The sequence below is a fragment of the Harpia harpyja genome, chromosome 8 (assembly GCF_026419915.1).
Source record: "Harpia harpyja isolate bHarHar1 chromosome 8, bHarHar1 primary haplotype, whole genome shotgun sequence".
Taxonomy (NCBI): domain Eukaryota; kingdom Metazoa; phylum Chordata; class Aves; order Accipitriformes; family Accipitridae; genus Harpia; species Harpia harpyja.
Window position 1 is genome coordinate 40,483,815 of NC_068947.1, and position 16,464 is coordinate 40,500,278.

The 16,464-nt window shown below is 39.7% G+C and overlaps 1 protein-coding gene across 3 annotated transcripts in view; it reads right to left on the reverse strand.

Annotated features, from left to right (window-relative positions):
• The window catches only part of TMPRSS7 (transmembrane serine protease 7), a 30,690-nt gene extending 15,026 nt beyond the window's left edge, over window positions 1-15,664 (reverse strand). For 2 of the 3 annotated variants that reach the window (XM_052794349.1, XM_052794347.1), the window contains exons 1-9: window positions 15,559-15,664; window positions 11,077-11,275; window positions 10,182-10,312; window positions 7,739-7,806; window positions 6,727-6,920; window positions 5,767-5,805; window positions 3,470-3,698; window positions 1,966-2,096; window positions 6-118 (exon numbers count right to left, since the gene is read on the reverse strand). In XM_052794349.1, the coding sequence (XP_052650309.1) occupies window positions 6-118; window positions 1,966-2,096; window positions 3,470-3,698; window positions 5,767-5,805; window positions 6,727-6,920; window positions 7,739-7,806; window positions 10,182-10,312; window positions 11,077-11,275; window positions 15,559-15,609 (1,155 nt within the window). In that variant the 5' untranslated portion in view covers window positions 15,610-15,664. The remainder of the gene's footprint in view (window positions 1-5; window positions 119-1,965; window positions 2,097-3,469; window positions 3,699-5,766; window positions 5,806-6,726; window positions 6,921-7,738; window positions 7,807-10,181; window positions 10,313-11,076; window positions 11,276-15,558) is intronic. The other variant, XM_052794348.1, reaches the window with a different exon arrangement.
• Between the last annotated feature and the right edge of the window lie 800 nt (window positions 15,665-16,464).

Genomic DNA, 16,464 nt, shown 5'->3' on the forward strand with positions numbered 1-16,464 from the left:
GTTACCTGGAAGTTCCATACACAAAGACATTTTGGAGCATAATAGCTTGGGTAATAGGGACTTGTGATTCTCCCTTCATAGCCAATCTTCTCTTTTGTCACTATTGCTTTTCCACACCCTAGGGGAAAAAAAGGAGGCAAAAGTTGGTAAACCTTAGTATGCTTCCAGCAAAGCTATTTAGTGGGCTAAGCATCCAAATTATCAAAAGTCTTCCACTGCAAAACAGGGCAGCTTAGGAATTATATTTATCTGGGTTCATGTTGTAAAAAGATACCCTTCCCAATGATGCACACAGACAGACAAGGGATGTAAAAAAACTAGGAATGCTTGCTGGGCTCTGCAGGACCAGGAGAAAACATTGTGAAGTTTTATGTCGGTTATTTCACTGAAGGCAGTTCTGCAAACAAATCGCAGTGAACAGTGTTGCACATCAACACATCCACACTGCAGTAGTACATGAGGATCTCTAGTCTTAAAATGGAGCCAGTTAGAAGAGAAATGGACAATGTGCTAATCTAATCAGCTTCCTGGAAGCCAAAACTTTCTTTTATGACTGCTTAATGGATTTAGAGAATACATTAAAAACAACACATGCACACAAAAACCAACAAAGAAAACCGTCCTGGTTTCAGCTGGGATAGAGTTAATTGTCTTCCTAGTAGCTGGTATGTTTTTGAGTTCAGTATGTGAAGAATGTTGATAACACTGGTGTTTTCAGTTGTTGCTCAGTAGTGTTTAGTCTAAAGTCAAGGATTTTTCAGCTTCTCATCCCCAGCCAGCGAGAAAAGCTGGAGGGGCACAAGAAGTTGGCACAGGACACAGCCAGGGCACCTGACCCAAACTGGCCAACGGGGTATTCCATACCATGTGACGTCCCATCTAGTATAGGAACTGGGGGGAGTGGGGGCGGGGGGATCACCGCTCAGGGACTAACTGGGTGTCAGTCAGTGGGTGGTGAGCAATTGCACTGCACATCATTTGTACATTCCAATCCTTTTATTATTGCTATTGTCATTTTATTAGTATTACTATTATCATTATTAGTTTCTTCTTTTCTGTTCTATTAAATTGTTCTTATCTCAGCCCACGAGTTTTACTTTTTTTTTTTTCCCTGATTCTCTGCCCCATCCCACTGGGTGGGGGGGAGTGAGTGAGCCTCTGCGTGGTGCTTAGTTGCTGGCTGGGGTTAAACCACGACAAAACCCCAGCCCTGAATTTAAACCAAGCAACCAAAAATAACAGCCCTGACTTTAAAGTTACTTATGATGGAGAATATCACGTGCTTTTATGATGGTATTTTAATGTATAATTACTCTCAACATGGAAAGCATACAGCATCTTTCTAAGCAGCTTGAATTTCCTTGCATTGGATTGTGTTAGATTTTTCTCCTTGTGCTACTAGAGTGATGTCCCTTGTACTATTTGTGATTATGATCTAACCACTTCTTAAAGCTTAAAGCAATAAAAAACAGATGATGGACTTGAAGGACAAACATAACTAACTGACTCTTTTGTCTTGATGAGGAGGCAGGGACCGATAGAAAATGCAGACAAAGCTACTGAAGTTTTATTTTCTGAAAGTAGTTTTTAGTGCTGAACTCCTTCCACCTTTAACATCATCAGTGAGTCCCAAACCAGGAGAGGCCAGAGCAGTGCTACACCTGGAATAACAACTCCATCTACTGGCACATTGCAGTCCTGACCAGCTGGATTCAGTCAGTGCTGGTTTCAGCCTTCTACCTTCATATTTCAATTAAGAACAGATAATTTACACAGATTAAATTACTCAAGAGGAAGGCAGACATCAGTAATGCAGAGGAGATGAAGGAAAGAGACAGGCATGTAGAAAAAAAAGAAACTGAGATACAGGAGTCATTTGTCTGTACTCAGGAATATGACAGCCACTTTGGGGTCTTAGACAGAAACAATACAATAAACACATTTCCAAACACAGAACAAACCTACTTTCTTGTGTAATGACCTCAAAATAGCCATGGAATTCCTTCCATTCCTTTATTTGTGCTGCCTTAAACATTACCAGCATGAGATTATTTGTGGACACAAGTGACACCAATGAATTGGCTGGTTCACAAGCTCTGAGGGGGAAGAAAGGAGAGTACATACGTAAGCAATCAGTAAAAAACAAACAAACAAAACCCCAACACATTGCTCTCATTCTGTGCATAAATTTTCCACCAGTGCAGAGCTTACCTATTTCAAAGCCTAGTAAAAGCTCTACGCTCTTAAACACAGGAGTACCTGTTACAAGGCCAGTTAGAAACAGTATTGGAAAGTCACTTCTAACAAAAAAGAAAGAAATTGCAAACATGAAAAGGAAGATGGTCAGCTCTAGGAGATAATACTGACTTTCAGCCTTCACTCCAAGCAAAAATGAATGAAGCCAATAGTAACGAAAGGCTTGTAGAAAGAGAAAATTTATTTTATTAGACCAACAGATTTAGGTTGGAGACTGGGAAAGACAAGCAAGTTATTCTTCAAGTCAGAAATCAAGAACCAGAGCCAATCAACTAGTCTCATAAAAAAATGTTACTTTCCATATACATTAACTCGCAGATATCCTCAGTCCTCTACAAATACTAACAAGTCAGTCAACACCATCTGCTGTTTTATAGACAAGTCAGTGAGTGATTCAGATTACTAGAGGACAGCTCTCAAAGAGGACTGAAAAGCCAATGCTCTTTTTTGAGGCTTATTCACACACTGACAGGTCAGAGAAAAGGATTTCAGGGGTCAAAACACTGAGCTCTTCGTCTACTCGATGGACATGCTGCCTTCACCTTTTGGTATAACAGAGACCTATGGAACTAGCTACCAGGAATTTCAAACAAAAATTCCCCAAACAAGCCTACTGGATCATTAAAGAGAGGAAAAAAAAATAGAAAATCATTTAAAAAAAAAAAAGTCCACATCCCTCAACCCATCAGAGCTTCAACTCTAGATTTTAACAACCCTCTAAGCTAGTCAAATAGAGCAGCTAAAAAAAGCGCTGAACTGGTGAGTAGTGGTAAGTATCCAAAGAATCACGAGACTTAGTTTTACAGCTTCAGTCTTCATATGAAGAGCACTAATCTTCGTATGGAAGAAGAGTTTGCTTAGGGGAGGAAATTTTGACATTTTCTTTTAGTTAGCATCTGTTTCCTGATAAGAAACAGAAAATTCCGCCCAGTAATGCGTGAACTTCTTATAGTTCGGCAGCTAGGTGAAGATGAACTGCAGTTGAAGAAGAAAGAAAGATTTAAAGAATATTTGTTTCTTTTATTAGCAAGATCAACTTTTCCATTTCTTTAAAAAAAAAAAGTGTTTTGCCAGGTGGTGTGTGCATAATGCATGAAAAGCAGAGTATTTTTAACAAAACAAACCAAAACCCACCAAAACTGCAGTCAATAAATCTACAGGAAAAAAACCCCAAATGATTGTCAATGAATTCTCAATGAAAATTTATACTCACCGGTACAGTATCTTATGTTTGATTGGCATCAGAGAGTCATAAATGGTTAGCGAGTCAGTGATGCAGTTATCTGCTTCAATCTGAAGGGATACTATTGAAAGACGAATAAGATGGCCCACTGATGCAATCAGCTTAAAATAGCAGATCGTTCCCCCTGAGGTAGCATGGATATCCAGAGGAAAGCGTTCATGAAGGTGATCAGCATACAGATCATACATACAATTTGTTCCTGTGGAAATGTGACATTTTCAGCACTGGACACTCACTACAAAACTGTTAAATCCTCATTGAGTAGAAAAAAAAAAAAAGAAAAAAAAGAAAAAAAAAAACAAAAAACCCACCTAGAAATAATTTTAAACTAAGGCAACATATCAAAGCATAGCTAAATGTGAAAACAAAGTAGTGTATGCCACTCTTTGCATCTTAGTTACAAGTCTGTGGTCAAGGAAAAGTCTGTTCATAAAACTACAGAACACTGCAAACAGTGCTGTAAATAAGTCTTTGTAGGGTAGCTGCACAAAAGCACCACCATTTTGTACAAGTATTCTCAGTTAAAGATCTGTGGAGCCCCCAGAGGATAAAGTACTTAAATCAAATAATTGTTCACTGGAAAACATGCCTCAAGGCAGAAATCAACTGCTCACCCCTACAGAGATTACAAAATTTATACTAAATAAAAGAAAAACAAAATAAAAATCAAGCTACATTTTTTTATTACTCTGGGTGTTTTAGATCATTTTTCAAACACCAGGCTTCTCAATGTTTTATTGTTAAATGAGCTGTAAGTGCTACCACTAAATTCAGGTTCACCAATTCAGTCAGGTTGGAAGGGATGCTAGGACCTTTCTTGTTCAATGCCCTGCTCAAAGCAGGGTCAAAATTAATTCAGGCCAGGAGTTTGTCCTTTCAGGTCTTGAAAACTTTTGCAGCACTAGAAGTCACTGTTAGAAACAGAAGTGCCGTGAAATGTAAGCAATACAGCATAACCTACAAGCCACGTTTTTTCCAATTAAGCTGAAACAATTGTTGCTTTCAAGTCAAACGTATTGAAGTCTATTTCAATTCAATGTTGCAGCTCCCATTCAGGAAATAGCTTAGGGATTTTTTTGTTTGGTCATATCTAAAACTCTTAACATAACTCTTTGAAAGGTGAGGAGGAGGAAAATGCAAACTAGGATAATAAGATCCAAAGTAAATATTTGCATTAAATTCTGCCTATTAAAAAGACAAGTCTCTGAAATAGTTACTATCATGGAACACCAATTAGAGCACTGTGAAAGTTCACTGTCGATTGTTGACTCAAAGTAAATGTTGGCCTTTTAACCAGCAGTTAATCAAGGCAGGAAGTGGCAGGCTTTGTGTGACTTCCACTTCTAATTTGCAGTCTTGAAACTAATGCTATGAATGTTCATGAACAATCTGTAAGGGTCACATACCATTCAACTGAATTACAGTTATAACTATTTAAAGCTTTGGTTGAGCCATTGTTCTTCCTTCTTGTTCTTATCTCTTCCCAATAACATTCTTCTTTATAATAGTTATTTGTGCTTATTTACTTGCTTCTAACAAAGCTGGCTTTGATCATAATCTTTAGAATTATGCGACTGCAATCATTTCTACTAAGTAGTTAATAACGTGACGAGCTCACTGCTGGTGAGGAGCACGGTGCAGAGATTTTAGAGCTGGCTCTGGAACTAGAAGTAATGCAAGCATACCAGTTTGAAACCAAAGCTGGATACAGTCTTTACCCAAGCAGACCCTGCACAGCCAGATACCATAGCAATGCCAGTCACTCGCAGTAGCTGAAACTCTACAAATCCCTTCTCCAACCCAATCTTCAATAAATCTGCACTCCAGTGCTGTACCTGAAATAATAACTAGGTGCATCTTCATGCCAAAGTAACTCCATTGCTCTCAAAATACAACTAGGCGACGCACCTTCCTTCTACACTGCTGCATTAACACTTTCACTTCTGCACCATATTCTATGGTCCTGCACAGATACACTCAAGATACCGCAACAAATATAAGACTTTCTCAACTCCTGTGGCAATCCATGTTGTTGTTCCCCTGCAACTTCATTGCATACCATAAAGGCAGAGAGTTTCTCTATTTGTCACACTCACTGTCGCACCAAGACTCTTGGTCACTCTTATAGCAACTCAGGACATAAATGCCAAGGCTGAATTCAACCTTCTTAAATTAACACTGAACAGTATCTTTGAGTCCAAGACATGAACTAAAAGCTTTGTTCTCCACCTCTCCTCTGCCAGGAAGCTGCCAAAATGGTGAATTACCTGTTCCTGTTGTCGACCAATAATCTGACCGAAGACCTGCTACACAGAAAGACAGTTGTGTGAGTCTTCTCATTTACCCAAAATCCAGAATTCAGAGTTTAAATCAATCACACTTCTTTAATCATAACACTAAACACGCAGGACAAAACAGCTATCTCAACAAGGGAGGCTGCCCAAGGCCCCTTAATTTCTGCAAATTCTGCAAGCAGCTTTGGAAGTATCATGTTCCCAGACATCTTAGCACCTGAGGCAAGAAGAGACTGCATGTCAATTAAGCAGTCAAGTTTAATTGAAGGACTGAGACAGAGGTACCCAGGAGATCATTTTCTCACCCTTCACCACAGTCTTTTTCAGCTTTCAATTGGACAGAGTTGTTCAAATGAAGCTTGTTCTGTCCTTTGTTCACGCAGCTGAAAAATCATACAACATTTTGTAGCTAATTACATTAAACAAATACTTGAATCCTACATCACTAATTTCTTCCCCAGACAGGAATGGCACAGGAATTGTTTAATGAATGGGCAGCTTTATAATCTGTTTCTTAATCTTTAATAAAGGGATGACAAGAATCTCACTTTCAATGGAGGGGCTAAAAAGTTTGGTCCATGTGGAAACCTTAACCCTTCATCTTTTTTATAAAGCCACAGACTAACCCAAATCTGAGCTGGCTACAAGGTATCAGGCTTAGCTCCCGAGTTGGAACAGAAGCAGTCCAAGTAAAGGAAGTGTTGCAATTGGTGTTCACAGGGATACATTGTACCTTGATTTGACCTCAAATCTGGTTTTCATTTTCTTTTTCTTTTTTTTTTTTTAATCCCCCCCTCCCCCAATGATTTCAGTATTAGAAGCTAAAGATGCTGGGTAAAGATTTTGGTTTATTTCTAGAATTTGCTACTCCAAGAAAAAATGTTTGCTTAACGAAGTGTTTCCTTGAGGATATGGGTATGTGCTAATACTAACCACTAAGTACAATGGAGTCCATGTCAACCGCAAGGCCCTGCAGACTTCCCACCGAGGTCCGGTTAATGACACTTGTCTGAATGGAATCCTTTAAAATGGCAGCCACACAATCCTCACACAACGCTTGCCCTTTCGCCTGTGGTACCACAAATACGATCCAGAAATGAATAAGGAGGCCTCCATTGTTGTTGTTACTGAAATAAAAAGGTCCTACAGATTACCATCATGTTGAAAGTTTTCTTAAGGCTGGACTCTCAACACAAGCTTCTGAGGTACAAATTTAGAAGAGTATGGCTTATTTCCATCTTGCCTTGTTGCTTTGACACCCTGAATGTATTTTCTTTCCTAAAAAAAAATAAGAAAACAAACAAACAAACAAACAAAAACAAACCCAAACAAAGCAAGCCCAAAATGCACTCCTCACAGCCAGTTGGGCATCTTCACTAGGCTGACTTCCTGAGGGCTCCTGACTTTTGAGATTTATGGAAATCATCATATCTACTTGAATTAGAGCTGGATTATCTTCTAAAGACTACTGGACTGGAATAACTAATCCTCTAGCATTAATTGCATAGATAATATTAGAGTAAATGTACTTTATTGCAGTATAGGGATTTTCCCCTTCTTCTGTCAGTAGAAAACAGTTTTCTACCAATAACGTTACTTATAAAATACATGCAACTTGGTCAATAATACAGAGTTGTGCTCTAACAGCATGTTTAAGTGGTTAAACTTCTGTGTGACCTATCAGCCAAAGCATCACAAAACCTCTTTAGGGACATTATTTCTGTTTACCTTAGATTAGGCTCCTGGCGGACAAGGAACTGCTTATATGACTTCAGTTTGCCCTTACTTTTGTGAAATGAATTGGTACAGGTTATAAATGTATTTTGCTATCAGTACAAGTGCATAGCAAAGAGATTAAATAACCACCAAAAACAGCTTTCTCTTGTGGGCTCATTACATTATATACTACCCAACAGAAATACAATTACATTAACTACAGTTTTACCTGACTTCTGAAACTGTAGACTGCTTATAAAATTTGGAGAAAGAGGAAGTTGTGTAGACCAAGTTCATCTGAAAGAGAAAGTATTAAGCCAATGAAGATTTAGCATTTCTGAAAATCAGCCATACCTAGAGATGTTATATGCCTAGGCTTCCTAAGAACATCATCTTTTCCACCAAGAATATGCAATCTGCACACATTTCCAGACATACAGCAGCCAAGATAGGCAGAGCAGCAGACAAGAACAGACCAGCTCTGCAATGGACACATAACAAGTCCAGTATTCCCAGGAAACATCAAATCTTCTGCCCATGGCCCACTGACGTAATGTTTTTTCCAAATAAATGAGTTTTTAAAAGAGTGCACATTCTTTGCCCAGCAAATCCCAAACACAGAGGGCTTCCCTATCCTGATGTTGAAACTTAGGGCCGGTCTTCAGAAAATAAGCACATACTCATAACATTCTGTGTGTTAGTACTAAGGTGCAGTTAACAGCACATATCAGAGCTTTTTCCACAGAATCACAGAAAGACTGAGATTGGAAGGGACTGCTGGAGAGCATCTAGTCCAACCCCCCTGCTCAAAGCAGGATTAACTATACCACGTTGCTCAGGGCCATGTCCAGTTGAGTATCTGCTCCAGTGTTTGATCACCTTTACAGTCAAAATGGCTTTTCTAATGTTTATGTGGAATTTTCTTGCATTTCAATTCACTAACAGCTTCATATTAACATATTTCTTTCCAATACACAGTGTAATATATGTGGAGAAGGAAAAACTCTGTTCATTTCATGCTGTGGGACTGCCTTTGGGGAAAGCAAGCTCTCAATTCCACCAGTTTTTTGTATGTGTGTGATGGTGACAATAACCTTCACTCCTCTTGTTCAAAGAGGCACACTTCTAAAGCCACAAGGTGGCATGTACCTCAAGCTGTTCAGACCTCCTCCTGCTCCTTAATGGTTAAAATTAGTGCCCAAGGGACTGTAACATGGATTATTTTGAAGCAAAGGCTGTAAAAATCACATTAATATTAGTCCCTAACTTTTAGTGTTTGACACAGTAAGTTTGAACAATTATTTTAAGGGCCTAAATAAAATGGGTGGAGCTCAATCTTTCTCCAGATTAGGCTACCAGGGATTTTATATATTACTGTTACTATCAAAGGGGAAAGGAGCCTATCTTGAGAGGTTCTTCTACTACCACTCAGGGGGTCTCTGGGCCAGGAGCCATGAACAAAAGGGTTTCAAGGAGAAAACCAAACAAAAATCCCAATCCCTCCACATCCCTGCTAGCAATTTTAGCCAACAGTCATGTCACCAAGAAGTGCAGTTTCAGTTTCAATGTAAAATCCATTGGTGACTTCAGGCAAAGTTTACAGACAAAAAAAGCAATTTCCAAGTAGGAGGTGGTGACACCGGCAGTTCACACCTGCTGTCTGTCACTTCTCTTCACTATGTGTGACAATGGCAGGATGCTCTGGGACAAGAACAAGACACAAGGCTCAGGGCAGGTTAGAGAGTGGGAAAAGGACACTTCTTGTGCTTGCTGTCCGTCACCCCTGCCTGAAAGCACTTCAGTTGTTAACGTGCAGGACTAGGAAAACTAGACTGTCTACTTTCAGGTCTTTTGTGATTCAGCTTTTAGAGGGGGGAGGAAAAAAAGATAGAACTGGAAAACAGGAATGTGAGCTCGTATTATAAGAGGACAAAAACTTTGCAGCTATTCAAAAATCTCTCGGTTGCATCTGAAGCTGTTTTTTTTTGTTTGTTTAGCAGTTTTCGTACTATTGCTTGAATCCTTATGCAGACAGTGCTGCATTTCCTGGCATTAATGTCTTTTCCTCCCTACATCAAATGTCTTTAAAGTCAAATTCCCTTTTAACCAAGATTTCCACCCCTCTCTTCCCACTGTAGAGCAGCCTTAACTGCCTACAACAGAGTGCTATTTCTGCTTTGACCGATGCAAGGTGTTTGGGAATAATAATGGTCTTTAGAATACCTAGCATCAGAAGGAAATGTAAATGTAAATATGTTTGAGAGCTCTAGGGTAATTATAGATGCTTTAAGGCAGAAGACTAGCAGCAGATACCAATTTAAATGCAAAAGACTTCATTGGTATCATGTCTCAAAAGTGGCAATTAAGTTTTGAAGGGCTTTTGTAGAGTTCTATTCATAGACCCCAATTTGTGGGGGGAAATATGTACAATTTTCAGTACAAGTAAACAGACCTTTTCAAAACTCAGTTTGTGATTAACAAACTGAAAGCAGTCAGTTCCTTCCTACCTCCAGATAGCCACCCTTTGTACATAGTCTTCCAGAGGGGCAAAAAAAGAAGGGGGGGGGGGGGGAAGCAGCAGAGCACCACAGCAGACTCAATGACACCTGAAAGTCACACCTCTTGTTCACAGCCCTGATCTTTTTGCTAGCCAAGCAGCCCACTCATCTTACCACGTGCTGCACATTCTGTGCCATGGAGAGGAATTCTTTCGACTCCTTCTGCCTATATTCTGGGAGAAACTCTATGTTGGCAACACGAAACAGTCCAACAAAATACAGTGCATCTTTGTTTTCTGCCTGAACTGCAAGAAACAAAGGTGACAGTTAGCCTTTTTTTTTTTTAAACTTTTTATTAAAATAACAATGAGGTTTTTTGTGATTAAATTCTAAACCAAATTAACCTGTTCAGCCTTACAGTGGAAACAACTACCAAAAGAACACTACGTTTTCACAGCCAAACCATTCTAGATGAGTACTACAATATGAAGGTTAATTGAGCACCTGTTCCCCACATACAAGGTAAGATATTGCCATACAAATGAACCAGCATAATGAAGGCAATATCAACATCCAGGTGCTGGAGCATCCCTAAGGAATCTTAGGCAGTATCGGCATCAGGGTTCTAAAGGGGAGAACATAGCTTTTACTGCCCAATTAGACACATTTGTATTTTACTCCCCTTTAATGCCTTTAAATCTATTCCGCATGAGGGACAAAGGACTTACCTGACCTTCAGCAAGCCAAGAAACACAGTGGAAGTCAAAATTCCTGAGCAATCAAGCTCATAGGAACTGTCAGATCTGTGCAATTAGCTAGCACATAAAAAAATGTTTTGCATAATGCTTAAAAAAAAAAGTCACACTTCCTAAAGCCAGCAGCTCTGCCTGCTTTTATAATTGCTTGTTAAGTCTTAACAAAGGCACGCAAAAGTCTTTCAGGGCCCATTTAAATAAGTTCCATGTTTATTTTAGAAACAGCCTTCAGGACAAGTGAGATCCTAAACCCAACTGAGAGTGCTATTGGGGACAGTGATGTATGAAATTGGCATGAGCTTTCAGCAACTCACCAATGAAGAGCCACAGTAATGTCCAGGTTACAACTCCTAAAATGAATAGAATGAGGGTAAAGAGAATTATTTTGTTTTGAAAATTCCACAGCAACTTATCTTTTTTCTTCATTTTCAATTTGCCATGTTTTTTCCTTGCCAGAATCCTCTTTGCCAACTTGTCTTCTGCAGCTACCATTTGGACTGAGATGTTGACTACCTAAAATAAGGTGAAAGACAACAAAAAATGTGGAACATTTCTAAGAGCAATTGACTGAGCAACAGCTAGAAGAGATTCCCACATAAATCTGTCTGTTACTGCATATACACAACTATAATTAACTTAGTAGCTGTTTAAAACTCCAGTCAGAAAGTAAGGTCCTTTTCTTCCAAACACTTGCAAATGTAACAGAGTCAGTCCCTATTGCATAAGGATGTAAAAACACAACATACCCTAGGATAACAGCTCAACATGCAACAGCTACCCAGCATTAACCATATGAACGAACGCTGATATCCTTGTGCATACCTCATTAGTGTGAAGTAAATTCTCCCTCTTTAGACCAGAGGGTAGACAACGTTGAATTACCTTGCACTGTCTGCAGCCAAGATGCAAACACAGACAAGTACTGTAGAACGGCAGCTCTTCAACAGCAGCTGAGTAACATAACCTAAGGTGGTCTCTCATGACCCAAACCTTTGCTGTGCTTATGCAAGTTTGGTGCAGAAGCAGACACACATTCAGCCATTCATTCCTCCTTTTGTGTGAAGTGGGAGGGAGGGATTAGCACGATATTCAAATAGTCAATCCTTGTTCCAATAGCATGGCTTGTCACTTCCCTGCTAAGGAACCAGGAGACAGGTACATGCACACCTTCCAGCTCGTGGTCAACACGACACTGCTGTTCCCCCAAAAAATTTTTAAAAAGCTACTTTCTTCTCAGACCAGAACTGTCCCAATATGAGTGGGTTCAATCCATTCATTTCTCAGAAAAAAAGTTCCACTTCCTTTCAGGATGAGGAGCAGTGGGTATGGACAGCCTCCTCCTGCATGTCCAGCTCCCTGTGGGAAGTTCCTTCCATTGAACAGGAGGACACAGCAGAAGTCTTTCTGGGATGGGACGAGGACAAGGTCTTCACCTGGTTATCCAGCCCTTTGACAGTTTATTTTGAACTACAGTGCCAGATTTTCTAAAGCTAGGTTCAAAGTATCTCTTGACCATCTTAACTAGGTACAAAAGACTACTATGTGGCCATTTCTGTATTTGCAGCAGCAGTTTCTCCTTCCTGTAAGTATCATACCTATCTACACTTTGGTCTGTTCTGGAAAGCCTGTACCAGACACTCCCCCATGCATTTTCCTCTGCAGGAGATAATCCATGCATTTAAGCATACAAATAACGTCTATCAGTCGCTGCAGGCACAGCAAGAGGTGCCTGGGGAAATCTCTGGGACTTCATAAAATTCCCTCTTGGAGATCTTCTGTGATAGTCAAATACTCTGTTGTGAGATCAGCTAAAGGTTCAATCACCTTTTCTCAAGTAAATTCATTACCTCATCTCTGCAGAGGTTAACTGGCAAATTCCTGGACCACTCAGGGCATTAATGACCAAGTGCACTGGGTATGAACACAGGCATAGCTGTGATACCCAGCTGCACCAGAATTAGAACTATAAAAAACCCCTTGACTCGCCTCCTTATATCACAACTATAACATAAGTTACATAATATTACCACATCAATACAGAACGCTCAGGAACAATATTCCAAAAACATGTTGATGCTAGTGAGAGGGAAGCTCTCAAGAGGCTGCATTAGGATGTTGTGGGTTCTCCATGACCGGAGGTGTTGACAAACACCAGTCAGCAAGCTGCAGCAAGAGTTTTAGTGCAAAGTCTTCCATGAAGCACAAAACAGACTTTGAGACAAAAAGACCTGGCTCAGGACCTCATATATACAAGGATAAATCTGAACTTCACCATCTTAAATATAAGGAAAAAGCTTTTTTGTTTGTTTGTTTTGGTCTTACTCTTTGGAATAGCTTAACTCCTTTCAAGGGCATTTTCAAAGCGGGTCTTCCCCCCCCCCCCCCAGCTGATTTTATGCCACTTGTGGGCTAGGACCTACTCAGAGGTATGTCATCTCTCAGCGATGCAAGTCAGGAATCTCTGACAAAGACCAATGATAACTGGCGTATGATTTTCTCGAGGTGCACATAGGCTCGCTCTGCTGAGGGACACACCCCTGTCCCATCACCTATCCCTTTCAGCGCCCACACAGAAACACACCAAAGAGTTCACAACCACACCAGAACAGACCCACGTACAACAGCACAGACCTTGACTTGGGCAGGTCTGGCTGTTCCCTATACTCAATAGACCCTTCTTAGCCTCTGCAGAGCTACAAGGGGTTGGCAGCGAGGAGAAAGGCTGCAACCAGCTGCCAGGCTATTTACCATCATTTCATTCTTTGAAGCCTCTCAGAAGGTACACTGCAAGAGCCTGTGACCTGATGTAGACTAAAAGGTGTGGACACAAGACTCAGTTTTCATCCCTACTAACTATATTTCACTTGGAGGGAGAAGACTATGAAAGTCAGGAGGTACCCAGCTAAGAACTGCACTCCAAGTTATCAACATGGGATGCTAAGTTTAACACAGAGGCTACAAGAACTGTGCACTGATGGAGCTTGACGCCCAGGAAATGCCAAAGACAATTACTAGCCATTAGCAAAAGCAGTGCTGTGAAATAATCTACAATAAGTGGTTGTTTCCTTCTGCCCAACACTAGTAGAGCCGTATCTGGAGCACTGTATGCAGTTTTGGGCCTATCAGTATAACAGAGATGTTGATAAACTGGAGTGATTCCAGGAGAGGGCCACCAGGAGGCAAGGGGCTGGAGGATATGATGTACAGCAAAAAGTTGAGAGCCCTGTGGTTGTTTAGCTGCTGACAAGAAGGCATAGTCAGTGAGTAAATCTAACTATAGATTTCCCTACCTAAAGTGGGTTATGGAGAAGACAGAGCACCACTTGTCTCACTGATGCACAGTGAAGAGACAGCTGCAACAGTTACACATGGCAGCAGGGGAAATTCCAGCTGGAGGAGGGGAGGGGTGGAGAAAAGAAAAAAAAAAAAGAAAATTGGATTTTAACCATGAGGGCCATACGCCTGAGCCATGCCCAGAGAGGTCAGGAAACCTCCATCCCTGGAGATATTCAAAACTCAGTGGGACAATGCCTTCAATAAAAGAGCTCTGTGTACCCAGTAGTGCACTTCACAGTTTCTTCAAAGAAAACATGAAAACACTGAACCGGAAGATCTGAGACTCGTATGTTCTATCTAGGTAATTAACTGCATTTGTTTTGCACATTCTCAAGAAGGACTCAATTTGTCCGTCTTCTGTATTTTTTAAAAACCATGTTGAGTACAATTCTAGGTAAGGATGAAAACAAAATTGCCTATTTGTTTAAAGCTCTGATCTGTCATGTAAAGTTCCCTTATACACTCAGGCGTTCAATAGGACAGCTTAAGAGAGGCCAATGAATGCTCAGTTCTGACATCTGAGATTTGGGCCACTATGGATCAACGGGAACAGTTGCTGCTTTCATCAATATTCCCCCAAGAATATTTTATATTTAAGTTTTTCCATGTCATTCCTTTTTGTAGCTGTAGATCTAACCAGACAGATTTATTCTTAAAAATTAGATACCAAGTTCCCATCAAGGATTGTTAAAGACTGCTCAAGATTGACATCACTGGACTATAAGGATGCACTTGAAACAAATAACGTTTTCATTGCATCTACTGCAATTCTAAACTTATTTTTAAAAAACTGACTTCATGAATCAAGGCTTGCATGGCAAAGTTGTCTGTTACACAGGATTCATAGGAATATTGAACGCGATGCTCTGCATTTTAAATATCTCCCAAGGTTACATTAGTTTACCATAAACACTTTATAGTATGAAAAACAAGGGCAAAGTTGTTTCCTTCCCTCAGTAAGGATCACAGCTCTTAATTCAGCTTTCCTTTCTACTGCAACTTAGTTCTTGTATTCTAGAATTGGTTTCCAGTTGAAGCTGCAATTTGACTATCACCATGCACTAAATTATTTAATTACTTCTTTGTCAAGAGTTAACACTCATGCAGTAATCCCCTTCTGTATCTTCTCAGGGAAAAGCAAAACACTTTACCTGCTTTAAAGTTGCCTTTCTTGCCTAGAAATTGATTTCTTTTTGGAAAAATGTGCTGCCATGACACCAATAAAAACTTTTCATATTGTCACACTGACATTCCCATCACTTCAGTTGTCTGAAAATACTTGTTACTAGCAAATCTGAAGATATGCAAACATACGTTGACAATTTCAGATTGAGTTATAAACCAGAAAGTTATAACAAATCAACTGGGATGTTAAGTTTAATACTTGAGAATTAGATCATAAGAGATCTAATAGTGTCAAGAAGTGTATGAAATCAAGAACGCTTAAGTCACCTACTTACACTTAGTTCATCTTCAGGTTTAGCTGCTGGGTGATCATTTTTTTCATCCATTCCAGCAGAATTAATTTTATTGCTTGTCCCAGCTGAAAAAGAGCCTTGCACCTTTTCGCAGGCACTACTCCTACTTCTGAAGCTGAAGACAGCTAACAGCAATGTCCAGGACCAAGAGAGGCATCAATTTACTTTGATGAGTTTCCAATTGTAATCTCATCTGCCCTGTTGCTCTTTGGTGAATATTAGAAGGATGCTATCAAGTAACTTTAGATATCAAAGTGGGACTGAATAAATAGACTTTTCATAGTCTTTTTAAGCTGAAATAGACTCCAACTTGTTAAAACAAAATCACAGTGCTTAAATCTATATATCATTAAAACTTCACAAAATTAGCTGCCATAAACAAGAACAGTAGCAAATAAAATGTAAATATGAGAGCAAAATCATGCAACTAAAGAAGGAAAATAAATTTAAGCACCTTGAGTAAGAGTGCTGCAAATAGCAGATAACCATTGCAAACCAAGAATAGTATTTTGACTCTTTCCCAGAATTTCATAATATACCTTTTGAACACTCATATTTGGTTATTTTATTGTAATGGAAAAATAAGCTGCTCTAGGCAACATATTTCATATTGTTAAAACAGATCAGGCTTCAAACTGAGAATCCTTTTTGTAATCAGATGCAGGAAGTCACTTGTACCATAACAGTTCCATCCTGTTTTCTTTGGTAATTAAATATTTATAGAGGATGTAAACCAGTACTTTCCTCAATGGATGCTAAGTATAGACCTGTCTTCACTTTTAAGTGATAACCAACCTCAGTGCCTTTCTTGGGTCAACCTCAGAACTGGCACTGGAGAAATGCCAACTTTTCCTTAAAAAAATAAAACCCTTCTATTAATTTATCTTT